General features: G+C 46.7%; 1 protein-coding gene across 2 annotated transcripts in view; it reads right to left on the reverse strand.

Moving 5' to 3' along the window:
* Positions 1-10,413: 10,413 nt before the first annotated feature.
* The window catches only part of COP1 (COP1 E3 ubiquitin ligase), a 125,710-nt gene continuing 109,834 nt past the window's right edge, over positions 10,414-26,289 (reverse strand). For both annotated transcript variants that reach the window (XM_030953004.1, XM_030953003.1), the window contains exons 19-20: positions 13,406-13,450; positions 10,414-11,523 (exon numbers count right to left, since the gene is read on the reverse strand). In XM_030953004.1, the coding sequence (XP_030808864.1) occupies positions 11,506-11,523; positions 13,406-13,450 (63 nt within the window). In that variant the 3' untranslated portion in view covers positions 10,414-11,505. The remainder of the gene's footprint in view (positions 11,524-13,405; positions 13,451-26,289) is intronic.

The following is a 26,289-nucleotide window of genomic DNA, read 5'->3' on the forward strand; positions in this document are numbered from 1 at the left end:
GTGAAACCCACCACCCTGAGGAGGCCAGCAGGGATTTTGGGATGGGCTCAGACACTGGAGGTAACTAAACCCAGCTGAGCTACACCCTGAGTGCCACCAGTGAGCTGGGAGACAACTTTGATTATTCATGCCTTGTCAAGGCTCACCTAGAACAGAGTTAAAGAATAAAGCAGGGATTTATCAAAAGGCCTCAGTGGATGTACCTTGGGCAGCACAAGAGCCGAGCCAGGCCTGCACACAAGATGGGCCCAAAATGGTCACAAAATGGACAGCTGGTCATGGGGTCTCTCACTTTTATAAGTTCTGCTCCATTTGCATATTTGAGTTAATTGTCTAATAGCTTTAATTAATTGTAAATTGTCCATTGGAGTTAATTGTCTAATAGCTTTAGGTTATGCAGTCCCATCCTTCTTGTTTTTCTCTCTTCAAGCCACGTTGTTTGTGCTCTTGGGCCTGAGATTTGGAGCATTTGTCCTTGGTGCCCAGCTAGAGCAGGAATTGTTTTGTCTCCCTGCTCTGTGCAGAGAGCTCACCATCCCTTACTATAAAGCTCAGAACTACACACTAAAGCAGCACAAAATCTGAAAAATAGAAAAGCTAAAGCCTAAGGCATCACTATCATGCAAAAGTTGGGAATGAGGTATTTCAGCTTTGGCTTTACAGAGGTACCAGCATGACCAAAATCACATTCCTTGGACCACACTGATGGAAAAAAGCCCGAGAAGCCACATGTAAGCAAGACTGGAACAGCTGATCAGGCCCTCCTGGCTTTCTCCAGCTGGAGGAGTCACTGCCCAGCCACAACAATGAGCCTGCAAATCAAACTCAAGGGCAATGTCCCCAAAGTCACCTGTTTTGAGGGTGACCACACACTAAGGAGTTTCTCAGTCAAGTCCCTCAGAGCAGGGTGCCTGGCTGTAAAACCCCTGTTCCTGTGAAGGTTATTCCTTTTTGTAAGGGAAAAGCAAGGTCAAGCAGAGCCCAAAGGTGTCACCCCTCTTTGAGGGTCCTTAATGACACCTTAATGATGCTGAGGAGAGATAGACAAAATCCCTTTCTCTTCCATGTACTTCAGAGGAAAGTGCACCCCAAAATGGGAAACCAGCTTGTTTTGTAGCCAGCACAAGAAGTTTTCCAGGGGACAGTCTCTGGAGGGAAGAGCATGTGGTTTGCAGGAGGCATGGATGGTCTGAAGGGGTCCCTGGGGGCCGTGCTGGGAAGAACTAGAGACCTTAATTTAGAGAAACTATTTGGGAGATCATTTCAAATCCCTTTTCTCTGTGTTTTGCTCATGCTCACTTTGGGACTCTGGGCAATAATCGCCCACACAGCACAGGCCCCCTCATGTTCCACAAGCCTGCCTTGCTGATGCCAGTGGGGATTGAGCCTCAGGCGTTTCCACCATCACTCCAGTGACAGGAAAAGCGCTCTGCGGTGAATGGGACCTTCTGGACTGGCCTGAAAGTCCCAAGATCTCTTCCCTGTGCAGTCCTGGGGGGGATGCCCAGCAGTGAAACGCTGCTGTTCCCATCCCTCCCCTCTCGCTGCTCCTCTGTCAAAAAAAAACTTGTGTGAAAACAGATCTGCAGCCAGCGCCCGCCCACTTCCCTGGGCTTTAGCATCCTTGCTGCTTCCCTGGAGGTGCGTGGCAATGGGAATTCTGCAGAAAAAGTTCGGGAGATGGCTTTTATTCCTTCTGGAGGGACGCTGGGGAGCGGCTCTTGAGCAGAGCCGCGTGTGCGGAGCGGGGCCGCCCCCGGCAGCGCCGCCCTCCCTCCCGAGCACACACAGCAACCGAGCGCGGCTCCCAGCCCCAATTACCAGAAAATTAAACATATGTCTCCACTCACCCAGGCGAGGAATTAGATGTTGATCCGTCCTGGTTCCATCTATTTCAATTATAGACAAGGACAGGCACCGCCTTCCCCTCGGGAAGGCTGAACAGACCCGGAGAGGTCTCCAGCCCGCAGGGGCAGGGCAGCATCCCAGGCACTGCAGCCCCTTGGAACCCCGTGGAGGGGATGCTCAAGGCTGTGGAGATATTTGGGGACCTCGGGTGGATGGGGGTTATGGTGGGGGGAAGTTCTTAGGGCTCTGGGTGGATTCTTGAGTTTCTAGGGTGGAAGTTTGGAGCTCTGGGGGGATCTTGAAGCCATGGATGGGGTGCTCAGGGCCCTGGCAGGATGCTCAGAATAAGGGGCCATGGGGGGCTGGCAGCAGGAGCTTGCAGGATACACAGGGGCTGTAATAAGAGAGAGCAGCACGCTGTAAACCAAAGAGATATTAAAAAAGGTTTGACTCTAATCACGAGAGCAATAAACCCTTCAATCAAAGCCTCCAGATTATCTGCTGTCATAGAGTGTGAGTGCTGGCAAGGGTGTGGAGAATGGCAACAGAGCTAAAAAACCATCCCACCAAACAGATGTGAGCTTTAGGGCAAGGCAGCTCAGGTGCTGTGTTAGTCCCTACCCCCAGGGCTTCAATCCTCCTGGGGATGGGCTGGGAAAGCCACTCCCCAGTGCACTGCCAAGAGCTCCTTCGGTGCAGGTTGTGTTTCCACAGGAGAGGAGAAACACCTTGAGATGCTCCAGCGGGGGGAAATGCAGGCAAGCTCAGGGGGGTGATTGCTGGCAGCTCCAGCCTGTGCTGCCCCTGAGGCTGTGTCCAGCTTTGGCCTTGTGGGGAGAGGCAAACACCTTTGCTGTGCAGCCAGGGGAAGTTTGTCTTGTAGTGACCAAGCAGTTTCCAAGGGTTTACCTGTGAATAAATATCAATCTCATGGAGCAGCAGGGATGTGAGGCCCAGCTGCTGCAGCAGGTGTGTTTAGCCAACATGCCTGTATATCTAACAGGCATTAGGAGAGGAGGCTTTTCAGAAAACATCCCACAGACCTGTGCTCAGGGATCACCAGGAGCACACAAGGAACCAGATGGATTCTTTGATCTCGCATGTTAAGGACAGGCACAGCTTTGATGCTGAGAGCATGGAGACACATTGATCCTCGAGGGGCACAAGGATGTGGCAGCTGCTGGCATTAAGTGTTGGTCTTGTCCACCTTTCTCTGTCTCCCTGAACATGCCCAGGAGAAAACAGACACCCATGGGGCATCACTGAGGTCGGGGTTAGTGGGTGCATAGCCCTGCCCCATCCTTGGGTTCCAGGCTGCTGCTGGCAGCGATTTCTCTGCTCCTCCCCAGCATCAGCTGGGTCTCCCTGGGTTTAAGAGTTGTTCTCTTGGCAGCCTGTGCTCAGGCACATTCCCAACCACCTCTCCATGGTGTTTGAGATGGCTGGAGCCATGGAGAGAGGGGACAGAGGTGTCACCCTGCAGGGGCTATCTCTCCTGAGGGTCCCTCTTGGAGCCCAAAGCCCAGAGGGAGCTGTGGCAATTCCCAGAGATTGCCCCTGGTGGCTCTGCCCAGGGGGCTCTGCCATGGGGCTGCCACCCCCAGCCTCAGAACATTGGCTGGGGAAGGCACCAGTGGCTTCCTTGGCTCAGCAGGATGGAGACAGGCTGCAGGCAGAGCAGGGGGTTTGGGCAGGCAGGACTCAGAGCAGACATTGCATGGAGCATCTCCTTCCTTCGGTATCCTGAGGTTCTTCCATGCAAAGCAAACTGAAAATCTCCCCCTGCTCTCAGGGCCAAGCCAAAAAGAGGGTTTATCTAAGCCCAGACATGTGTACAGTAGGCAAAGCACAACAGTTCCAGCTTTCTGAAACACTCTGGGTGCTTTGGGATATTGTCTTCACCCCTCTGTCCCACTGCCCACAGCAGCAGCAAGGCCTTGGATGCTCAGAAATGCCTGGAGCCCCATGGCAGGTGGCTCCAGTCTGGCTTTAGTCCCTCTTTGCCTGTTTGGGGTCAGGGTAACACATCATCATCATGAAAGCATCATCCCTGTGAGGAGCCTTTGCTTTCTCACCCACCAGCAGTGCCAGACATGCACACCACCTCTATCACCAGAGCAAACAACCTCTGTGGGCTCAAAGCAAGTGATGCTGAAGCTCCTTGAAGCCTTCTTTTGGAAGCTTTCACCCAAATTCCTGCCTCCCAAGGGGCAGTGCTGCCATTGAACCCTGTGGCTTTGCATCCCACCAGAAGAGGCTCTGCAGGCCCCCAGGCAGGCAAACAGCTTTGAAAAGAGCCACGGGGGAAATGGATACACAAGACATGTTAGTCCCTGGCTAAATTTTAAAATTTTAATCTTAAATTTAAATTTTAAATCCTGATTTCTTATTGCAAACCAGGATCATGTGCTCTTGGCACAATCACTGCTCTGGTGCAGCCCAGCAGGGAGAGACTCCCTGCCCCTGTGCAGGACAGGACAAGCCCCCTCCCAGCCCAAATTGCCTCCTACCTCCTCCACATGAGAGCCTGGGGGTGCTCCATGCCTGGCACACACCGCACTGGAGGTGCTGGGCTCCCTCTGCCTCCTCCTCCTCCTCCTCGCAGCCCTGTGGGGCACAGGCAGCTTCCCCAGCTCTGGTGGGAATTGCAGCACACCTCAGCAACATCAGGACATTACAGATTCCTGGGTTTTTTTCAAGTGCAAAAATGCCCTTTAGCACTGCTATTGCCATGCACGAGGCTTTTTAGATGTCACAGGGATGTAGCGAAATAATTTAAACCCATGTTCAGACCTTAAATCTGGTATTAAAATGAAACCCTGGCAGCTCCAGAGCTGTACAAAGGAAGGAACCTTAACCCCATGTCTCTGCCTTGGGATAAGGCCATGCCATTGTGCCTTTGCCAGCAGTTTGGGCACATCCCCAGTGCTCCATGTGCCTCTCCTGCACACCCACTTTGCTCCAGGAACCAGCACACAAGTGGGGTTGGCATGGAGGCAAGGTTTTACCACTTTACAGTTTGGATAAAACTGATCCCAGAAGCAGTGAGGGCAAGGCAGGAGTCACCACCCCAAATTTTGGGATTTAAAAATCCCCAAATCCATTTATTTGGGATGGGTCACACCCCCCCAGATAATCTCCTTTGCCAGCAGCTCAGTGGGTCCTGCCCAGCTGGGGGGCACGAGGGGGATGCTTGTCCTGCACACAGGAACTGCAATTTCCATCACTTGGCTGCACACAGGTTGTTAGGAAAAAAGAAGATAAATAAAGATAAATGGAGGAGAGCTGAACATGCTGGCAACCCTTCTCTATCATTCCTTTTCTTCCCTAAGCAGATCAAATTATGACCTGGAATCACTGAATACATATTTTATTATGTGGATAATTTAAAGGATGAGGACGAGACAGGGAATTCATAAGGTACAGTCATGTTAGAAGACAAAGAGTTCCCATTAATCTCCTACAGGGAGAAAACCTGCACAGGAGGAAAGCAGGGGGTGGGGACAGGTTGCAATCGATGCCATCCTCTCCTCTCCTCTCTGGGGCATGCAGGGATGTCCTCTCCACTAGCACCAGGCAGAAGCTGCTTTTTAAGATTTCACAAAACAGATGTGGTGCTCTGAACTCTCCCTGGCTGCACTGCCCTTCACTAAAAACATAAACCCATCCTCTCATCCCATTCCAAGAGCTTGGCAATCAGCTCTCCTCCTGTCCTGCCATCCCCACAGCCCCAGGGAGGGCTGTCCCATGTCCCTGCCACGACTGAGAGCCCTCCCTGGGGCTGTGCCATCACGGTCTGCTGGGCTTTGGTCCCTTTCAGCCCAGCCTGGTGCCACTGGAGTGTGATGCTCTGCTGGCTTTGAGGGGTCAGCCCCACTTCCCTTGCCCTCAGCACCCCCTGCCCCAGACAGGCACGGGCTGCTGTGCTCTCTGCAGATCAATGCCAGCTTCAGGATGGTTTGTTTGGTCACCACAGGACCAGGAAAGAGCCACTGGCTCCTGGTAATTGTTTTTGTAACTATTAAGCAATAAACAAAGTAAGTCTCTGTAGTTTATGGCAAATCTCTTTATGCTGCTTCAGCAGAAGTAGCCAAAGAACTTAAGTCAAAATCCAAGGAATCTAAATCCTCACTTGTGTCTTCAGATGGATCCTTGGCTGAAAATGGAGTTGTGACTGAGGAAAAACCAGCTTCCCAGATGAATGGGAATACAGGAGACATCAGGGCTTCCAATCAGTCTGGAAGTGCCTCGAGTAACGGCTCTAAAATGTGCAAAATGGGAGCTGAGCCCTGGCACCATGCTGGGGGTGTGAGGGCTCATCCCTGGAGGCAGGACCCAGCCAATGGGACAGGAACAGCTGCCCTGGTGGCTTCAGAGCAGCTCCTGCTCAGGTCTGAGGGGATAAAAGGAGTGGATTTTCCCTCTTAAACAACCCAAACGGTTTTATGGAGATCTTGACAAGTCAGATTAAGCACTGTAATCAAGACAAACTTGTTGTTGAAATAAGTCCCCTAAGGACGAATTCAGAGCTGCTGAGCATGTTCCCATCCCTGGAGAGAGCTGCTGGGATCCTGCAGCAGGAGCTGCTCATCCCTTGTGGTCACTGTGGGGTGGAGAAGGGGACACAGAGGTTGCAGTGCCCGCACAGCTCCATGGCTCAGCCCATTGCAGCACTGGGCCTGTGGCTCCCTGCACACACACCATGCTCCTGATGTTCAGGGGGTTATGGTGAGTTAATCCTGAAACAATCACTTCTAATTCATGGATTAAAGGCTCCTGGGGCTGCAAGGGCACATCAGTGCTTGTGGGTTTGGGAGTCATGCTGCTGGCTCAGTTTCAGCTGTCATGTGCTGTTACTCAGGGCTCCTAAAGACAGCCTTTACCTCCAAAATTATTTCCCAAATTATCTTCCCAAATTATTACCTGAGACAGTGTGCTCCCCAGTTCTCAGATGCCTGGAGGCACTGGAAGGATTTCAGGGAGGATGATGGTGTTAGAGATGCTCATGGCACTCACACTCCTCTGCTATTCATGCAAGTCTCCACACCCAAATGTGGGAGTCAAACAAGAGCACTGAGGTAATACAACTCCCTGAACAGATTTGGGAGACACTGGGGAAGGGAGAACTGAGAGATGAATAAACCTGTCGCTCTCTGCATGGATCAGAGGTTTTAGGCAAGCAGCTATCAGATGAGATTGGCTTTGTCCCCTCACTCCCTGATGAGCTATTTTCCACCACAGCCCACTGATGGCAGCAGGCACACTGCAGACTTTCTGTTCCAGGCACATGAGAGGCTGTGAGGTGCATGTGGAGCTCTCCTTCACCTGAAATGTTCGTGATCCAGGGATCCCTGAGAGATGCTGTGGTCTGGGAGAGGTGGAACCACCTTCTGCCCATCCCCTGCACACTGTCAGGAAAGTTCATACTAGTTTTCTTTCTCACTATTTATTTCTAGATGTCAAAAAAAACCAGCACTTGCTTTCCCTTCCTAGGAAATTCTCCCTGCTGCTTGATGTTGGAGGGCAAATTGTTGTCCTGCTTCTGCTGAGTAACAATGGCCAGCCAGCAGCCAGAGCCAGATTTAACATGTGAAAGCTAAGATGGAGAGATTTAAAACAATTTTTGGCAAGACCTACTTAATTCAAATGGCTGGTTAACACACAGAGCAGAGAATTAATCTTGCTTTAACCCAACTAACCATTTTTAAATTAAGAAGAATTTAAAGACTTAACATACCCAAATACTGCCTTGTAACTGAACAGAGATGAGATGATCATCACATCAAGAATTTGCAGCTTGCTCTGAAAGCAAAATTAAAGCAAACCATGTGGTGGCGGTTACCGGAAGGCTGGGGGGGACCACAGGCGCTTCTCCAGGAGAGAGATGTGGGCTCTGGTCCTTGTGCCACTGATGCTGCTCTAACTTGTGGATCCCATGGTCTCAAGCTCATTTTCTCACCAGCCAAACCTCTCAGATGCCCAGCATTTAAGGTAGGTGACACTCCCTGACCTCTACAGATGTTCCATGAACAAGTGCAGCACATGGTCTCCACACTGCTGAGAGGAGGGAAAAGCCCTCTCTGAGATCAGGTGAGGAGCATCCCATGAGGCTGGGCTCAAGGAAAACCCCTGCAGGCCGTGGTGAAGGCTGGCAGGAGGCAGGATGGATGCCACCACCCCCTCTGGCTGCCTGCCAGGACACCAGGAGCTGCTGACACACAAGAGGAGTTCTCCACAGTGAACACTCTACTTACTCACCCCTGGACTGCTGCAGGTTCTTGCTGGGTATCTCTGGCCTCCAGAAAAGCAGCGAGAAAGGAAAGAGGAGTTTTCAGCTGGAAAGGAGTTAATTTGCCTTCTCAATTATCTGCTGATGTCATTATGACCTTCCATAGTTAAACAAAATTACCCTAAACAAACAGGGCTCAGCACTGTGGTGAACACTGGCATTAGCAGCTGGCCACACTCACTGCAGGAGAGCCCTGACATATTGATATTAATTTACATTTCCCATTGACCATCATTTTCAATTCCCTCCAGCACTGAATTTTTTAAGCACTGAGGCATGTTCCTCCTACTCTTCTGTTAAATGCTTTAAAGTTAATTGAAGATGCTGGCTGGCCAAGAAAGGTTTTAAATTCCCTTTGTCAAAAAATCTGACTCACCTAACACCTCTTGCAAGGACATGAGAGCTGGAGGCAAAACCATTCTGGGGCAGCTTCCAGTGAAGGGCTTTGTAAATCTGGTTTTCTCAAAAGAAGAAAGTGAGAATAAAGACTCCAAGTGCCCACCATCTGCAATTAATTTCCACTGGGAGAGTGGTTAAGTGCTGGAACAGGTTTTCCAGAGGGATTTGGGAATCTTCAATCCTTGCTTGGTTGAGGTGTGAACATCTCCAGGCCCTGAAGCAACCTCATCCAACTTGGAGTAAGCTCTGTTCTGCACAGGGGGTTGGACCAAAGACCATCCCTCCCAAAGTCAATCACCCCCCAGTTCTAAAAAGGCTGAAAACCTGACAGGAACCATTTGTTGAGTTGGTGACTAATTAAAAAAAAATATTGACCACATGCTGTTAAAAACCAAACAAAATTACAGTAATTATATGCGACTTAATTTGTCAACTGTGAAGAGTTACCTGAAGGCAAGAAAATTAAGGGGATTAAAATAAGGAGCATTACCTCTTGTGACAAAGAGACAGAGGCAAAAAATTGCCATCAACTTGTGTTTATGAGCTGCTGTGTTTCTAATTAGGGCCAGACACCAAATTTGCATTTTATCTTGATTGAAACAGAATGAAAACTGAAAAAATAAAGGCAGCCGATGTTAAACATCTTTCCCTGTTTAATTCAAGGAGTAACCTCACAGCATTCAAAACAGCTGCTTCTTTCTTCTGTTTTAAAGATCTTGGCTTTGTCAGAGCAATTTCAATTTTAAAAAACAGGATCTTCAAGTGGGGGGGAGAGAAGGAATGAGGTCACCTGCCAGCAGGCTGGGGTACAACAGCAGCCAGGACAGTTTGCAAAATAAATTAGTAGGCAGTGATAAACAAGCCAGAGGCTGGGGGAGACCCACACCTGAAAGCAGGGGAAGCAGGAAGAGTAATGGGAATGGATCATCACATCAGCCTGCCTTCGGAGAGGGCTGGCTGGGGAGGATGCTCAGCACAGACACTCCACACCAAATTCTCTTAAAATGCAGCAAAATGGAAATCAAGCTAGTGCTCAGTGGGATGTGTCAGACAGCTGCCATCAGGCAGAAGGAACCAATATTGTTTTCTTCTGCCACAGTGACTCAGGTTACTCATACAAGGGAGACCTGCAGGTAGCACTCCCGAGCAGGACACAAGCTGCTGTGCTCTCTTCTCTCTCCTTTCCTTCGCTCCTCACTCTCCCCCCTCCACTGACACATCAGAAATCATGGAAGAAAACCAGAAGACAGCATTTGAGAGCCATGCATCCTGCTCTCCCTTGGAGCTCAGCATCACTTTTCTCCCCACTGCACAGACTGTCCAGAAGCCACTGGTGGTGTGTCCCACATCCTGCTACCTTTGAATGAGCACAGATGACCCCCTAGAAACATGCACCAGCACTGAACCAGGACAGGACCTGTCCCCAGTTCTGCCACAAGGCTTCATCCCCGCTTCTTTACTCATATCCTCAAGAGCATCCTTCCTCTTCTTCCCTGCTCTGTGCCCAAAGGGTGTGAGAAGATTACACAATCCTCCTGGGAAGTCAGAGTCAGGCTTATAACGTGGAGGACAAGAGACCTGAGCAAAGTCCCTGTGTCAATCCCAGCCCCTGTGGCATGAAGGAGACACATGCTGCAGTGAGTGAATGGAAAAGGATTCTGTTTGCAGAACAAAACACTTCCCACAGGTATCACTGTCTGCATTACACCTTTGGCACCCATGGCAGGGAAAAGATGCCATGCCCACCAAATGCACTTTGGAGCTTAATGAGTTCTGGCAGCAATCCTGACAGTTTAACCTGGCTGCTGCTCGTGAGGACCATCTGCACCTTCTTACCTGCTCTGCCATCCTGCCAAGAAAGCAACAACAACTCTCAGCTTCATGGTTTATTCCCCCTCCATATGTACAATTAAGTGTATGCATGACCATTAAAAATAAGGCTACTTATATCATGGCTCTGAAACACGTTACAAACCAACTCCATCCCCTCTCTTGTTCCAACATTCAAGATGCTTAGCTTGCATGGTGTGCAGAGAGGGGCAAACACAACCAGACCACACAGGTGATTGAGTGGTGCAGGGCTTTGGTAACTGGATCTAGAAGCTTCCTCCTCCAGCTGAGATAGTCACACACAGCCAGGTGAGTGCGAGGCAGATCTTCATCCCACGCTGTCTTGGCAAGCTCAGTCCAGGTCCCAGGAACTGCAGCTCCCTCATCTCAGCACCTTGCTGCTGGCTGGTGGCCCACATGGACAGGAGGACAGCTTCATCCTCTCCTTTGGAACTGCCCCTTTGGGGCAAGGAAGGGGTCTAAGGAGAGGAGGGAAGGCAAGGTGTCCTTCTCTTCTTGATGATTCGAGGACTTCAGTCTCCAGTGGTGTCAACCTCGGTGACATTTCTCAACATACAATGCATCTACAAAAGAATTAATAAATCAAAGAACAACAGAACTGTATCATGATGGGATTTCAAAGTGGATTGCTTGCATGTCCAGGTAAGGCTTAGAGACTTTCTTTTTCCAGTGGGGATGAAGAAGAGTCCAGATGAAAGTAACTGGAGATGTGCAACTGAGGACAGCCCTGTGTGCTCCTGTAAGCTCCCTTCACAAGAAAATCTGTTCTCTCATGCAACAAGACAATCTTCCAGCTTCAGCTTGTGGCTCAATAAATTTTATTATTCCTTTTTGTTTTTATTTAAAAGAATTTGTTTTCCTATCATAAAAATTAGACAACCATACCACCACCACCACCAGCAAAGTCTGTGGAGTTAATGTTGATGGCAGACAGTTTCCTGGTGTTACCAGTATCTCAAAATGTCCTAGGAAGTCCATAAATGGAAAAAAAACCCAAACATGATCGTTCTGGGGAGGAACATCAAGGTGGTTTTGGTTTCTTGTCCCACTGTGGTTCCCAGATGAATACTGTAGCATATCAGCAGGACCAAGTACCTCATGCCTTGAGAGAAAACCCTTCATACCAGCTCCAGTACCTGGTGAGAAAGGAAGACGAGACATTTAGAATACAAATATATGACATTAATTATTTCCTATGTCAGCATATAGATCTCTAAGACAGAACTGACCCTTCCATCTCCACCCCTTACCCTTTATTCACCAGCATGCAATAATATCCCACAGATGGGAAAAGCACTTGGCAAACATCCCAATTTTGATGTCTGCTTGTGTGATGATAAATTAGCCACGAAGCAAAACCATCCACAGCTGCCTCAATTCCCCTCATCTCAGTCACACAGCTCTTGGGAATCTTGTAACAGAGATCAGAGCTTTTGTCATCCCAGCCCTCTGTGCTCTTGTTTCCCTTGTGCAGGCTGGGATGGAACAGCAGCATCTGAAGGCATGGGCTAGAGACAGCAAAAAAGTGCCTGTGGGGGTGACAGGGTCTGCATGAACCTGGTTTGGCTTCCCTGGGAAAAGCTCTAGAGCTGTAGCTCATGGGTGATGCCCAGGATGGCATCTGTCCCCAAAGTGGGGTGGGTTTGGGCACATCCAGGCCTTTCCCAGACCATCCCACCTTCCTGCTGCCTGCTGTCAAAGGCAAATGGAGATACCAGAGTTCTGACAGCCCTGGCTGTCTGCACATTTCTCTCTGTCTACCTTCTCTCATTAACAAGCAAAGTGCATGAGCAAAACCTCTCCTCTCTAATCACTCCTCTTGCTGCTGGATTCACTTCAAAATATCAAAAGCTTCTGTGCATTTTGTCCATTTTCCTAAGGAGTAGCTGACCAAAGTAACCACCAACCAATTCCAAAACATGATATATAAATAAATCCCCTGTGAATGAGAGGCTACAGCATCACATGCTGCAACAGCAGGAGTTACCCAGCCACTTCTGTCCTAAAAAAGGGGGAAGAAAATCTTGACATACAATTAAACACAGACCACTCAGGTCTTTCATCAGTCTTGCAGTTTTGGTGATTTTCCCAGGTTCAGACCAGCAGCTCTGGTAGAGAGCTGCTACTGCCACAGGGATGTGAGGGACAATCAGGACCTCAGCCTCATGACAATGACAATGCAGTGTAAAACTCTGCACACAGCAAGTAAATGCCTTTACCAGCAGCTCCAGAAAGCTGCCAGGGGTCTGGGCTACAAGCTTAGGGCATTAAGCACCAAACCTAACAGCATGGGGGAGGTCAGTGCTGCTGTGCAGAATGTGGGATAAAGTGCTGGGTTTGGGTTGAGTTTGGTACTACCTTGGGCACTGGTTTTGCTTGGCTGACAGACACATAAAGAAGGACAGTCTTCCCCACATCACTTGACGTTGCACAGACAGAAATACATTGAACAGACGCTCTGGAAGACTTAATTAAAGAGCTGAAACCTGGTACTGTGCACAGGGAAGGCTGATGCTTTCACAAAACCCCGTGTTGGCAGCTGCTGTCTGTTACCACCAGAGTCAAAGGCAGGGAGCATCCCTGCTCATTTCAGTGCTGCTCCAGCCAGCTGCACACCAGGAGCTCAGCTTTCAGCCCTGCTGCCTCTGCAGCAGCCAGAGCACAGCCTTGGGTTAATGCTGGTGAGCTAACACTCAGCCTCTGCTGCCATGGGAGTCACTCAGCCTGGGGAGGTGCCTGTGCAAGGCCCTCAGTGCTGCCAGGAGCCCAGGGAGCAGCAGCAGGGGCTGGATGGCCACCAGCAACTCTTCCACACCTCACTGCAACTGGTTTCACTGCTGGGGCACTGCCTGCTCGCTCCACTGTGTGCCACAGGCAAATACATCATTTAAATTGCAAACCTCCACAGCCAGGATGACCTCCTCTAATGGTTTCTCCTGGCTGTTCAGTGTCTCTGACCTTGCTCTTTACTATCAACAGATTCAAGTGTTTAAAGGCAAGATGTGTAAAATAACTTACCTTAATTGTACCCTGACTGTTAGCAGCAATAAGCACGTTGGACTCCTGGAAAAAAAAAAAGAGGCACCATCAGAACCTGCCATTGCTTTCCACCCCACTTTATTTTGGATGAAGCAGCAGAGAAGAAGTTATTTTTATCTTAGACATTAGAAGTATATCTAATTTCAAAGGGATTTAACTCTTCCTATATCTGAGATGCTTTCAAGGCTACAAGTCTTTATAAGTTATACAACCTTGAAGAATTAGAAAGCAATAATCCTTAGTGCTTGTACAGAGCTTTAAATCTCCAAAGCAATTTACAAACATGAATTAATTCTCACAGCCTCCCTGTGAGGTGGACTAATAAAAAATAATAGTTATTTCATCTTTTGGCAGCACATGGACAAAGATCTCCAGCACCCTAACTAAACCAACTAATCACCGTTACAAAACCCCTCTAGCTCCGAGGCCAAGAGGCTTCAGATGAGTAAAACAAGAGGAGAAGAGATTAGAGAGCGATAGCAGATGCACCCAGTTTGAAAGGGAAGATAAACAGAGAGGGCTCCAGCCCTGCCTTAAGCAGAGAGGCAGCATCTATTTACCTCCTGCCAATTGATGGAGTTGCATTTGGAGATATCCTGCTTGACTGCAAATTAATGGTCTGCTGCATCAGTCAGGCAAGCCCCAGGCAAAAGCTGGAGAAAAGAGAGCATCTTCTCTCCAGACAGCATTCCTCACATGACCAGCAAGCACGGATGCACCCTCCCCAGTCAAAATCCTATCCAAAATCCACACACAAGCACTGGGGTGCTGGCAAGAGCCCCAGAGATGTGGGGAGGAGCAGTGCTCCCAGAGGGGTGTCCTGCAGCCATCCTTGTGCCAGCAGACACACGTGCTGCTGCACTGCCCACAGCAAGCTGGTTTCTCTCAAGACACTTGATATCTTTTCTGAGACACATTTTTAAATTTCTCTCACTGCTGCTACCCATCCCCAGACAAACCTGCTGTAATTATCCCATCGCTTAGCACATGCATTTTTAATGAACTCAGTGGCTAGAACACGCCCTGCTCCGAAGGGAGTGGGAAGGCAGCTCAGCACAGCCCCAGGCTGGCTGTGTGCTGCCTCACCGTGAAGTTGAGGACTTTGCACAGCCTCCAGATTTGGGACAAAGGAAGAAAAATCCCCTTCAGTGTGAAAATCCATTTATCAGGTAAGAATAGCCTTGTGGTGGACCACTGGGCTAACTGACACAGACAGATTTGTTCACCCCGGTACAATCATTAGAGGATTAGTTAAAACTCCTGATATTATCTCACTAATGATCCTCCAAGTCTAAGCTCCTGAAAAGAAAGTACATCCTCAAAGGAAGAATATACTGCAATTCATTTTAATTTGGTGTCTAAGAATCTAATGCAGTGAACTCTCAGCTTCTGGTTAACAACATTAAAATCAAAACCCACGGGGGGAGGGTGATTTTAATATTTATATATATTATCTAGGCACTGAAACAGGGACCAGGATGCTTGATAGGATTCTGGAAGCAAGAGAGAGGGACCAGCAGCGATCTACTGAGCAGTGCAGGAAACCTGAACTCCTGAGTGCAGATGATGCAGGGTTTGAGTGATTCCTGTTTGCACTGTGAGGGACTGGCAATTCACCCTGCTGCTGCAGTCTGCTGGGGTGCCACTGTAAATGAACTCTGTTCCAATGAACAGTTTTACCTCCTAAATAAAATAAAAATGCCAGAGGGTAATTTACTCTCACTCCCTTGTTCTTCAGAAGCCCCTGGGTGTTGGGTTTTTTTCAGCAGGGTCTGAGCTAATCACTGCTCTGCTGCTTTCATCCACAACCATGAGATGCAAACAGGAGCAGACAGCAGCAAAATTAGCACCAAATCTGTCACTGAACAGTGACTTGCTTGTTAAGGCACTCCAGCACTGCTTCTCCAGGAACACAGCTAAGTAACTTGTTTTTAATCCTCCAAAGAGACAATTCACTTCCTTTTGTGTAGCCTGTAAAACAATCAATATACTCAATGTGTTAAGCACCTAAAGAAGACATGAAGTTGTTTAGATCTGCAGGTTTGTAGCTGTGTGCACATGAAACCAATCTTTTTGCCAGGACATGCATGAATGGAAAGGAAACCACCATCACCTCTGAACTGGCAGAACACCTATTTCCCCAAACACGCTACACTGACTACCTGTAGCACTGAGGCATGAAAAACAGGGCCTCACCATCCATTCTGGCTGCACGTTCTACTTTACCATCACCAATTGGTGGTTTTCTGCAGGGCAAGAAGGTTTAAGGACAGGCCTTACCCACCCCTTCCATTTCTGCTGCCTGCAGGAGCCAGCAAATCCCAAAGCAGAGGCACTGGGAATGTGGGAGACCCAGCCCAAGTGAGTAATCCTGCTCTGAAGAAAGCAGTTATTAAAATGACTCTTCTACACATAAATCTTCTCCTATGAGAAGATGTTTTGCACCTGCAGCCCCTCTTAGCAGGAGAGGCAGAAAGAACAAGCTGCTTTTGCTAAAACAAGACTGAAAAAGAAAAATGAACAAACATAGCAAAGATTGAGAGATTAAGGTTTACTGCCTGGCAAACAGCAGCATTTTGTTCTGTATGGCTGCTAATCTCAACCTTTAGAATCTTGGCCCTCTTAAGGCAACAGAAAAAAGCTCTGGGGATGTCAAAATTATGCATCTTCTTATCTTTTAGTGTTACATATGGACTAAAAAATTTAATTGGCAAAGGTAGGTGCATGTCAGGATTCATGTTAATATAGAGTGCAATTCCAGAACTGCTCTAACATGCTCCAGGGCTGAAGTTCTGTGCTAAGACCTATGAAAAACTTCCTGCATCTGCCTGCTTTTTATTTTTTTGGACTACAGAGACAGTATTATGGGAAATCTGAAGGGCAGTACCTTAACATGGGAAGGACTTGACACCACCACGAATCTCTGTTATTACACAGGCTGGATATATATTCACAAGGATGTATCCATTATGTCAAATGAGGCTGTAAATTGGTCTTGAGTGCAAAGACAGACCTGACAGGAGCACCTCTGAACTTCACACATCCCTGTTTCTCCAGTCTGAATATGACTGCTGGACCCACAGTAACTTTAGAACATTCACCCATGGGATTTGAAGGGACTTTCACTGATTGCGCCAAAAAAAGGAGAAATTTTTGCAGCACATTCTTGATGGCAATGAGAAATAAAATCAAGTTTAGGATCTTCCAGAGGATATGAGATACCTGCTAGATTCATCATTCAAAGGAATTATTCACCTGGTGACAGCTAGGTTTTGAAGCACACTGATTTCCTTCCCTCCAAGATGAGCCCTATTTTGGATGGCCCTGGGGAAGCAATTTGTACAGAAAGGAACAGAGGAGAATTAAAGTCTGCCTGACTGCTGGTATTCATGCAAGAGTAGTCAACATTAAGATAATCAGAAATGCTCTGGATGTTTTGTGAGATTTGAAGAAACTCAGCTGAACAACTCAAAAGTTGTCAGAGCTGCTCCAGTGCAACAGGGACTCAATGACAGCTGAGGCTGGAGCTCTTCCACTCCTTTACATCTTTGTGTAAGAAAACATTGCTGGGAGGAGAGTATACCTAAATGAACATGATCCCAGATGGACAACTGGGAAACCACACACACATCTCCTTGAAGGGACACCCACTGATACCCAAGTGGCTCAGCTCCAGGGAGTGAGGAAAAGCTTTGGATGAACCCTCCATCCTCCAGTACCTGCAGGGAGTGAAGAAAAGCCTGGACAGACCCTCCACCCTCCAGGACTCCTCTCTGCTACCCCTCTCCTCACCAATAAAGCTGCCTCACTGCAGCTGCAGGAGCTACACATCCCTCTCACCAGGGGGCCCATGCAAAATCATAGCTGAGCATTTTAGTCTTCCTCTTGTTGACATCAAACCTGTCCCAAAAGGGCTCAAAAAAGATGAGCACAAATCACTAACAATTTTTTCCCCTTGAATACAATCCTTTCTGACACTATTCCTCCCTTGCTATCCCGCACAAATCAATCTTTAAAGTGGAAATCAGAAGGAAAAGCTGAAGAGATCATTCCTTAGGATGGATGTGTTTCCAAGTTCTATGCGCACATTTTCACATGAAGGACTGGAAATAATTTCTGGCTCTTTCACCATATTGTAACCAATTACAGGCCATAATGTTTGCACTTCTTTGTTATGCCCCTCATTCTACACAAATGAAGGAGATTCACCTCAAACTTCCAGCACAGCCATCACTCAGGTAAGCATGAATTTCCTGGATTTTCAGCTAGGTTTGTTCTATGGATTCAGAGTTAAGGTTCTTAAAGATCTTATTTTAAATTAACAACTTCTCACCTTCCCTCCCCAGCAGATGTTTTGGCTAACAAATGGCTGCGTTCTCAACACTTATTCCAAGAAGCTGGAGCCTAATTAAGCAAAGCTGTTGAATCAGTGGGAAAATCACTTGGGTGAGAAAGCTTGCACTCAATTGTCTTCTATTATTTACAGGTAGAATAAAAGTATATAGTTGAACTAAATCTAGTGCTGTTTGTACAGAAACTCCATTATTTAAGTAAATTTACTCCTTCCTTACCGAAGGTGGCAACTATTACTCTGCTGCTGGCTTTTAGGACCGAGCTGCAGACTATCTTCAAGACATATTTCACCAAAACTTTTCTCATCAATGTCACGCACAAAATCTTTCTACACATCTAAATGTGCAAAAGTGGCTCCCCAATAGACCACCACTGCTTGACTGCTCTTCATCTTGTAATTAGCAGATTCTAATGGCTTTTCACTCTAATTCTCCCGAGCCCTGGTTATTTTCTTGCTGTATGACACAAGTCAGCTTTTTGTTTTTGAAAGAAAATTAAAAATTCTAACCCAGGAAAAACAATGAATGACCAGTGTACAAAAATCAAGAGGTTTTGAAAAGCTGAACTGATTAGATCCCTTCCCAAGGGGACAATGTGCAAATTTTGGGTTTTTTCCCCTATTCTTGTGATACAACTGTTATCAATGAAAGGTGCACAGTGGGTTGGTTGAAGTGGTGCACAATCCTCTATCCCTGTAAACCACAATTTGCTTTCTATGCCATCACACTCACCTAACATTAATCCCTTCTGAGCAAATTTAAAGGAATATTTATTATCTATACTGTGAACACCAGGCTCAAGCAGAAATTAATTACTTTACACCAAGTGCTCCTTTACAGAACAAGGTCTAACATATAAAAGATGTTACACCCAAAATATTTTAGGACCAGCAACACCCAACTCTTTGGTATTAAACCTGAAACAGAACATGAACACCTAAACCATGTCATTTAATCCTTAGAAACAGTATTGTTATCTAATTCTGAAGATAATTCCTTTGTACACAGAGAGATAAAGCCTCCTTAGGCTTTAGGCTTATCTGGGCCCCAGCAAAAAAGAGAAAACTCAATCCATCTGAAAAAGGTGTTGTCTGTGCTTCTTTCTAGATCCAGCTGCAGATACACAAATCTTTTGAGTTTTCAAGTTCACAAATGCTACACAATTATACCCACCCAGCATAACAAGGATATTTCCTAAAATGTTAAGCCACAGATTTAAAGACATGGCACTCCTTTGACTCACTTTCTGTAGAAAGACTTGCCTACAATCATATACACATATATACAGTTTCTTCTTATGTCAGAATTCATGGGCACACTGTGAAGCTTTTTAGAAAAAAGTTTTCAAACAAATTAGTGTTTTCATCATCCTGCATCATGCAGAGTTTGCAGCTTCCACATCAGATGAAGTGCATCTCACTAGGAAATCTGCCCAGGTAAAAATTCAGCATCTCCTTGAATCCCTTCCTTTGTTTTTCAGCAATTCCAGACTTTAATCTCTGTACCTGGGATGCCTTTATCAAGTTTCCTGACACTTCCACATCTGGTATTTCTAGCTGCAACTCAATACACATGACTACAGCTCTTTTTCCTACTCCCTGAAGTAATCTTCTCATTTTTGGATTTTACAATGCATTTTTCTCCTTCTATTCAGATCAAGCCCAGCAGAAGACAACAGTGTGTAACTGGAAGCTTATTTGTTATCAGACATCCCCAGGTCTGTACTCACAGCTCATGGGTGCCCTGAGGAGAGCAGCAAGGCTTGCTCCAGTGACACACTCCAATAAGCAGTAAGCTATCAGCCAAGTGAGAAACCCCTTCTTCTTAACATGCCCTTTTCATTCCTGCATGTAGCTCTCAAAAAAACAATATCAACAAGGCAACTAAGTCAGGGCTAGAAGAAAATAGAAGTACACACATATCCAAGTGCTGTACACAGCCAACAATTTCCTTGTTTCTATACCATCTTCTGAATTCAAGATGGAAATGGAGGCCAGTGAGGTTGATGGGGAGAAGGCAAAGAAAGCTCTGCAAAGGCAGGAGGGCCAGCCAGCAAAGCCCACCCCAGGTACTGCTGATATATTACTGCCTCTGCAATTTAGTCATTCTAGAACAAAACTGGTATTGATGAGCATCTAATTTATTTAGAATCCAAGATGAGAAAATCTCATTAGACACTTATTATTCTGCATCTACTGCAAAGCAAGATACACAGCTCTAACAGCTGCTGCACACTCCCCCATCAGGCAAGGCAGGGAGACATAAATTAAAACCAAATTATTCTGGTGTTAACCCTGAGCCCCCAAAGCGTAGGTCTTCCCCTCCTCTCTGCGTAGGAATATTGAGTTCCACTGCCCATTTATCTGTGACAGGGTGTCTAAAGTTACTTGTTCCTACAGTCATAAATCCTGGGATATCAGATGCTCCTCATAAACAATGTGGTCAAGACCTTGAAGGAAGTGGCAGCAGTCTATAAATACAGCTTACAATAAGCATTCAAAACTATACACATAAACATACAACAACATTAATATCAATACTGCAAAACCACAGGAAATAGCAAGGCATTAGTTTAGTGAAGACAGCTTTTAGCATCAACTCTTTAAAGACTTAAAACTCCTAAATATTCATTTGGCAATGCAATGCCACACATTGCTTGACAATTGCATGGTTTAAGACCTGCATTCCTAGCGCCAATGTCTCCCCCCTTTCCCTTCTATTGTTTGTTGCAGTCAGTCATTACATCATGCTGGAGGTGATGTATTTAATCTCTCCCTAGCCAAGGTCAGGCTGCCCTGCCCAGCAGCGCAGTGTGGGGCAAACCCAAGCCCCAGGGTGTTATCATTAATAATGCTATTGCATATGTGTCCCTTCCAAACTCACATCAGGAACAAAATACACAATCTGGAGAAACAGCCACCAATCTGCTGCATGAGAGTATTCACACATATCATCTAAATCTGGTACTTTTAGGTTTTGATTTTGTGCAGACCAGTGGCAAACCATCAGGGATCGGAGCTGTAAACAGAAATCAGTAGAATGTGAAAAGCTTTTTCTGTTCAAGCTACCCTGAATTAGATGAGACAAGCAATCCACCCTACAAACACCAGAGCTATGCAGCCCAGTCCCAAAGCACAGCAAGGAGCACAGCTCCCAGCTGCTGCACTAGGAAGGAATGGATGTAGGGAGACTTATGAGAGAAAGGTTTTCCCCCCAGAAGGTGGCTGGGCACTGGAACAGGCTCCCCAGGGAGGTGTACAGCGCCAAGCCTGACAGAGCTCAGGATGTGTTTGGACAACACTCTGAGGCATGTGGTGGGATTGTCACGGTGTCCTGTGCAGGGCCAGGAGCTGGACTTCATGATTCTTGTGGGTCCCTTCCAACTCATGATATTCTATGATTCTATCCCAGCTGCTTGGTCCTCTAACTTACAGCACACTCCCCCTTGCCCTTACTGTGAAAGGCAAACTTCAATCTGCTAAAGCCCTGCTTCGTGTTCAGATGGTTTTACTGTGCCTCTTCTACACTTATGGTGTGCTTCTCCCACCTCTCTTATCTTCTCTATTCTTCTTCCTTCTTCTTCCAAGTCAGTGATTTCTCTTCCAGCTCAACTGTACCCAACACTCCTCAGCTCCCTCTTTCAAGTCATCTTCACACTTGAATCAGCAATTCCCTGACTTGTGCAAGAACACTTGGATCTTTCCAAGACCATCTGTCCCATATTCTTCAGGGCTTTCATATTTCTGAGATCACTGTCCCTGGCATAGGATTTCTCATCAAAACCTTACTTTCAGCACTCTGTTGTTGGTTCCAACTGCCTCTTCCACAGTACTAGTTACATCTTTCCATCTCCTCTTCCTCCTCTAGCGAATTCACCTTTGCAAATCCTGCTTACAGCACAGTTTCCTTTCCTTTCCCAGTGTCATTTGTTTCAGTCTCTCAATAGCTGAATGATAACAGGCTTAAAATTGATCCAACCACCTTGATGTTAATATTTTAAATTATTAAGTCTTAGTTCTCTAGTGCCAATAAATCATTTATATGTGCACATTTAATTAACAATCCAATCAGTAAAAACAACTTTGCATTCGCACCACATGTTTTATCAGAGGAACCAAAGACACATTACAACATTAATTAGGTGCAATAAATGCCCTGGTGAGGTAGTGAAATATTATCCTACACGTGGGGAAACAGAGGCAACACACTTGGTGCATTTGCCCAAGGTTAATCCAGATGTTCCCAATGAGGTGTTAAACAAAAAGGGCAGGGATGAAGGTTTAACTGAGGTTTAACTCTCTTCAGAAGAATTCCTGTTAGAACTGCAGTATTTACTTATTTGCTGGTGGGAAATCCATTCCAGTTGCATTCCTTCCCCAAAAAAAACTTGAGGCACAAACCCCTGCAATCAAGCATGCTGAAAACCAGCCCTAAATTGTGACAGCCAGTCATGGTTCAACATCATCCCCAGGCGAGGGTTCTGAAGGACACCTCATGACCTTCCCACAGCACAGTTCCCACCTTCACACACACCTGAGCTCATGGGATGCTGAACACTCACCTGCTGCTCTGAGGTCCTAGATGTACATGAGTGTCTGGTAGCTCCAGGAGCTTCAACAGCTCAACCAGGCCATGGGGAATTCCATACCAGGAGTTCCTGAATGACCCAAGCTAACCTCTGGAGACAGGTCTTGCAGCTGTGTAACTGGTGGGTTACATACTGGCTACTGCTAGTGGGGCAGGCTGGGGAAAAAAGCTTCCTAAACCCCTCCCATGACACCATCCCCTCAAGGTAAAAGTGGAAGAACAATTCATGCATCACAACCAAAGTTGGTGGCAATCAATACAGGAAGATGGGTTAATCACAGGTGATGTCAGGAATGATGAAGGGACCAAGCTGAGCCACGCTGGCTGGGTCAGGAAAAGGGAAACACTTTGGCAGAAATTCATGAAATCAATTTATTTAAAACTGATAATGGATACCTACTCTGCTACTGTTCATTTTATATGGTCGCCTGTCAACAATCTGGGGCAGCCAAACTGTCTGGGCAGCACCTACTATGGTGGGGTGACCAGGCTGGAAGCCAGGTGCCCACCAAAGCCAGTTTGTCATTCATTCCCCTCCCTCAGCTGGACATAGACAAACAGGCTTAGACTCAAGATGGGGACAGGCAGAGATCACTCTCCAATTACCATCACAGGCAAAACAGGCTCAGCTTGGGGCAAATCTGATTTATTACTAATCAAATCAGAGTAGGATAATGAGAAATAAAAGAAAATCTTAAAAACACCTTTCCCCCATCCCTCCCTTCTTCCCAGGCTTAGCTTCGCTCCTGATTTTTTCTATCACTTCCCCCTCAGGGACAGAGAGGGACAAGGAACTGGGGCCACAATCAGCTCATCACATATTGTCCCTGCCATTCCTCCACTTCTCAAGGGGAAGAGTCCCCAAGCTCTTCCCCTGCTCCAGCATGGGGTCTCTCCCACTAGAAACAGTTCACAAACAGCTTCAATGTGAGTCCCTCCCACAAACTGCAGTTCTTCATGAACTGCTCCACTGCCAGTCCCTGTGTGGGACTGACAGGAAAGTTTCGTGCCAGGAAACCTGCTCTAGAGTGTGGGCACCTCTCTCCACATGTCCACAGGCCCTGCTGGGAGCCTGCTCCAGTGGGGGCTTCCCACAGGGTCACATCCTTCTTTTGGGCATCCACCTGCACTGGCATGGAGTTCTCCATGGGCTGCAGGCAGGTCTCTGCTCTCTGTGGGCCTCCATGGCTGCAGGGAATTCCCCTGTGCCTGGAGCACCTTCTCCCCCTCCTTCCTCACAGAGCTCTGGGTCTGCAGCAGAATTGTTTCTCACACATTCTCACTCCTCTCTCCCTGCTGCAGTTGTGCAGTATTTCCCTCTCAACTCATTTTGAGTACATTGTCCCAGAGGTGCTGCCAGCATCACTGATGGGCTCAGCTTTGGTCAGCACTGGGTCCATCTTGGAGCTGGCTGGCACTGGCTCTGTTGGACAGGGAGGGGAAACTTCGGGAAAGTTCTCACAGAAGCCACCCTTTCACCCCCCCACAACCAAAACTGCCACACAAACCCATCTAGTACATCTCATCTCCTACAGGTTGTAGCTTTTTTGCCCCATTCTAATGAAAACCACCTCCACTCCCAAGACTGATCTGACATAGATAATCCAAAAAAAGGGCCAGCCTGAATTGTTCCATTTTTAGTTTCTATGCTTTATCTGTAATAACATCCCTTAAACATATCCAACCATTTTCAAGTGGGACCCCACCACCAAACCAAAGCCAAATCCTGATACAACAATACCCTAAACCAACCAACTTCAAAAGTTCTGGACATGCATTTAAATCCTGACCACTGCATTAGTGGGTCTCAAAATAATGTTGCAGGGGGACTTGAGTGCTCAATAAACACATTAACTCTTCTAAATGTTTTGCTTATGCCAGCTGGAAAAGAAGGATGATGGTTTCACTGCATCTGCAAGCTTTCTAATTGTGTTAGTGGATGGGCCAGAAGTCTGGCAGCCATGGAAATCCAAGTCTTCATTTCTCTTTAGGCCAAGAACATTGTATTTAACAGCAACAGGAATGGAGCCACAGTTCCAAGTGTCAGCACTGAGGATGCTGTCTGAGGCAGGGAACAACAGCATATGTTCAAGCTGAGGCTGCAGGCAGGGAGTGTGGGGAATTACACATCTGTGGGGAAAGCAGGGCTACAGCAATAGGAAGAAACACACCAGGAAAGCAAAAATATCTCATCCCTGGAGGCTGCTTCTACCCAAAGGTCTGCAGGCTGCTTGGTGGTAAGAACAGACAAGAGAAGGATACCTGCAAGGTGGCCCAGCTCGTAGCTGCATAAACCACTATTTATATAAAAATATATATTTATAAATTTTTTCCTTTTATTTTCTATGCAACACACATGTGCCATAGAAGCGACCTCCACCAGGACCTGGTGAGATAAAAGAAATAATAAATGGTTTCTTGTGGAGAAAACTCAAGGCACAAACATTAACATTAGCACGTAGAGAAGCTTCATGAAATTATACCTATACTAATGCTATTTATAATACATGCTGATTTGGGAAAAAGGACTTTGATTTGAGGAATGAAAGTTTAATTAAGGTAAAATAAAAATTTCCATTAATCTTGATAGAATTCACAGTCTGCTGCTCTCCTTCACCAAGCACTTCAGCTAATGCTATAACAGGATCAAGAGCAGCCCTACGTACCTGAAACCTCCTGCAGAGCAGACAAGGCTGGGCAAGCTGGACCAGAGCACGTGGCCCTCCCCAGGCTTGGGAAATAGGACACTTTGTCCCCCCAAGATATTGCTCCAAAAATGCCCTGAGTGCAGCAGGCACATGTTTTCACCAGCCAGGACACACAGGAAAATGAAGAAGGGATGTTGATAAACTTGAGAATGGCAAAGAAAAATGGCCAGAGCCTAAGACCTGCAGGAAGGTTCTGATAGCATGCATCTCATGTCACAAGCACAAGTTTTCTCTCGAGCAGGTAAAATTCCAGTTATACTTAAATCTTCTCCCTGTGTGAATTCAAGTCACAGAGTTTGTATTAAAAACATTTCCTTTCTTCTGTTCCCACAGTACAGGTAAGGCTGGGGCAGCAGAGCAGAATATCTTGCCCAGCCAGCAGAACCATCTCTTACACACCTGTGGCCAAAAAGGGGTTTAGGGTTGGCTTGGCTCACAGCCAGTGAGGGCACTGAAAATATAATATAACTGTATGGAAGAGGGAGCTGACCTGAACTGTGGGCAGGTCATGCCTGCAAAGCTCTTTGGAAGACAGGGATCTTTGCTTTGTACAGTGAAAGATGCTGGGATCTCTGAAAGAAGATATTTCAAAGCCATTTTTTGCAGGTCAGTTTTCAAAGTAAAGCCACAATGCAAACTATCAGCTTTCATGAAAAAACTGTATGGTATTGATAAAGACAATATCATAAATTGCATTTTAATAAAGTACATAAAAAGTGAAGAACTTCAATAAGCAAAATCATGCAGAGTTATAGATGATACACATGAAGCTGCTTTCAACATTCCACTCCTGATGCTTTCCCCACTATATTTATCTGAGGGGAGAAGGGAGTGAGAAGACAGCTGTGCCTTAGGCATTAAGAATGATGAGAGTACAGCTTTCTAGATTTAGTACAATAAATGGCAAAGCATGGTATATTCCCTGCTTCATTCTGCAGAATGAACTATTCAAAAGATAATAATGAACTTTGCATCATCTAGAGGACTCAATTGTGCCTTCTGCCTGCTTCCCTCATCTCAGCCATCTAAAACACTCCTGAATCCAGGAGCATGAGTGAAACCAGCAACTAAAATGCACCCAGGAAGTCAGAAATCACTGGATCATTCAGGTGTAGAAAAGCATTTTAGATTTGAAAACAAAGGATGTGAAAAGAACAAACAAGAAAATCCTCCAAGGACTGAGATTAAAGTCAGAAGCAAATACAGGATGTCTTAA

The sequence above is a fragment of the Camarhynchus parvulus genome, chromosome 8, assembly GCF_901933205.1.
Source record: "Camarhynchus parvulus chromosome 8, STF_HiC, whole genome shotgun sequence".
NCBI classification, from domain to species: Eukaryota; Metazoa; Chordata; class Aves; order Passeriformes; family Thraupidae; genus Camarhynchus; species Camarhynchus parvulus.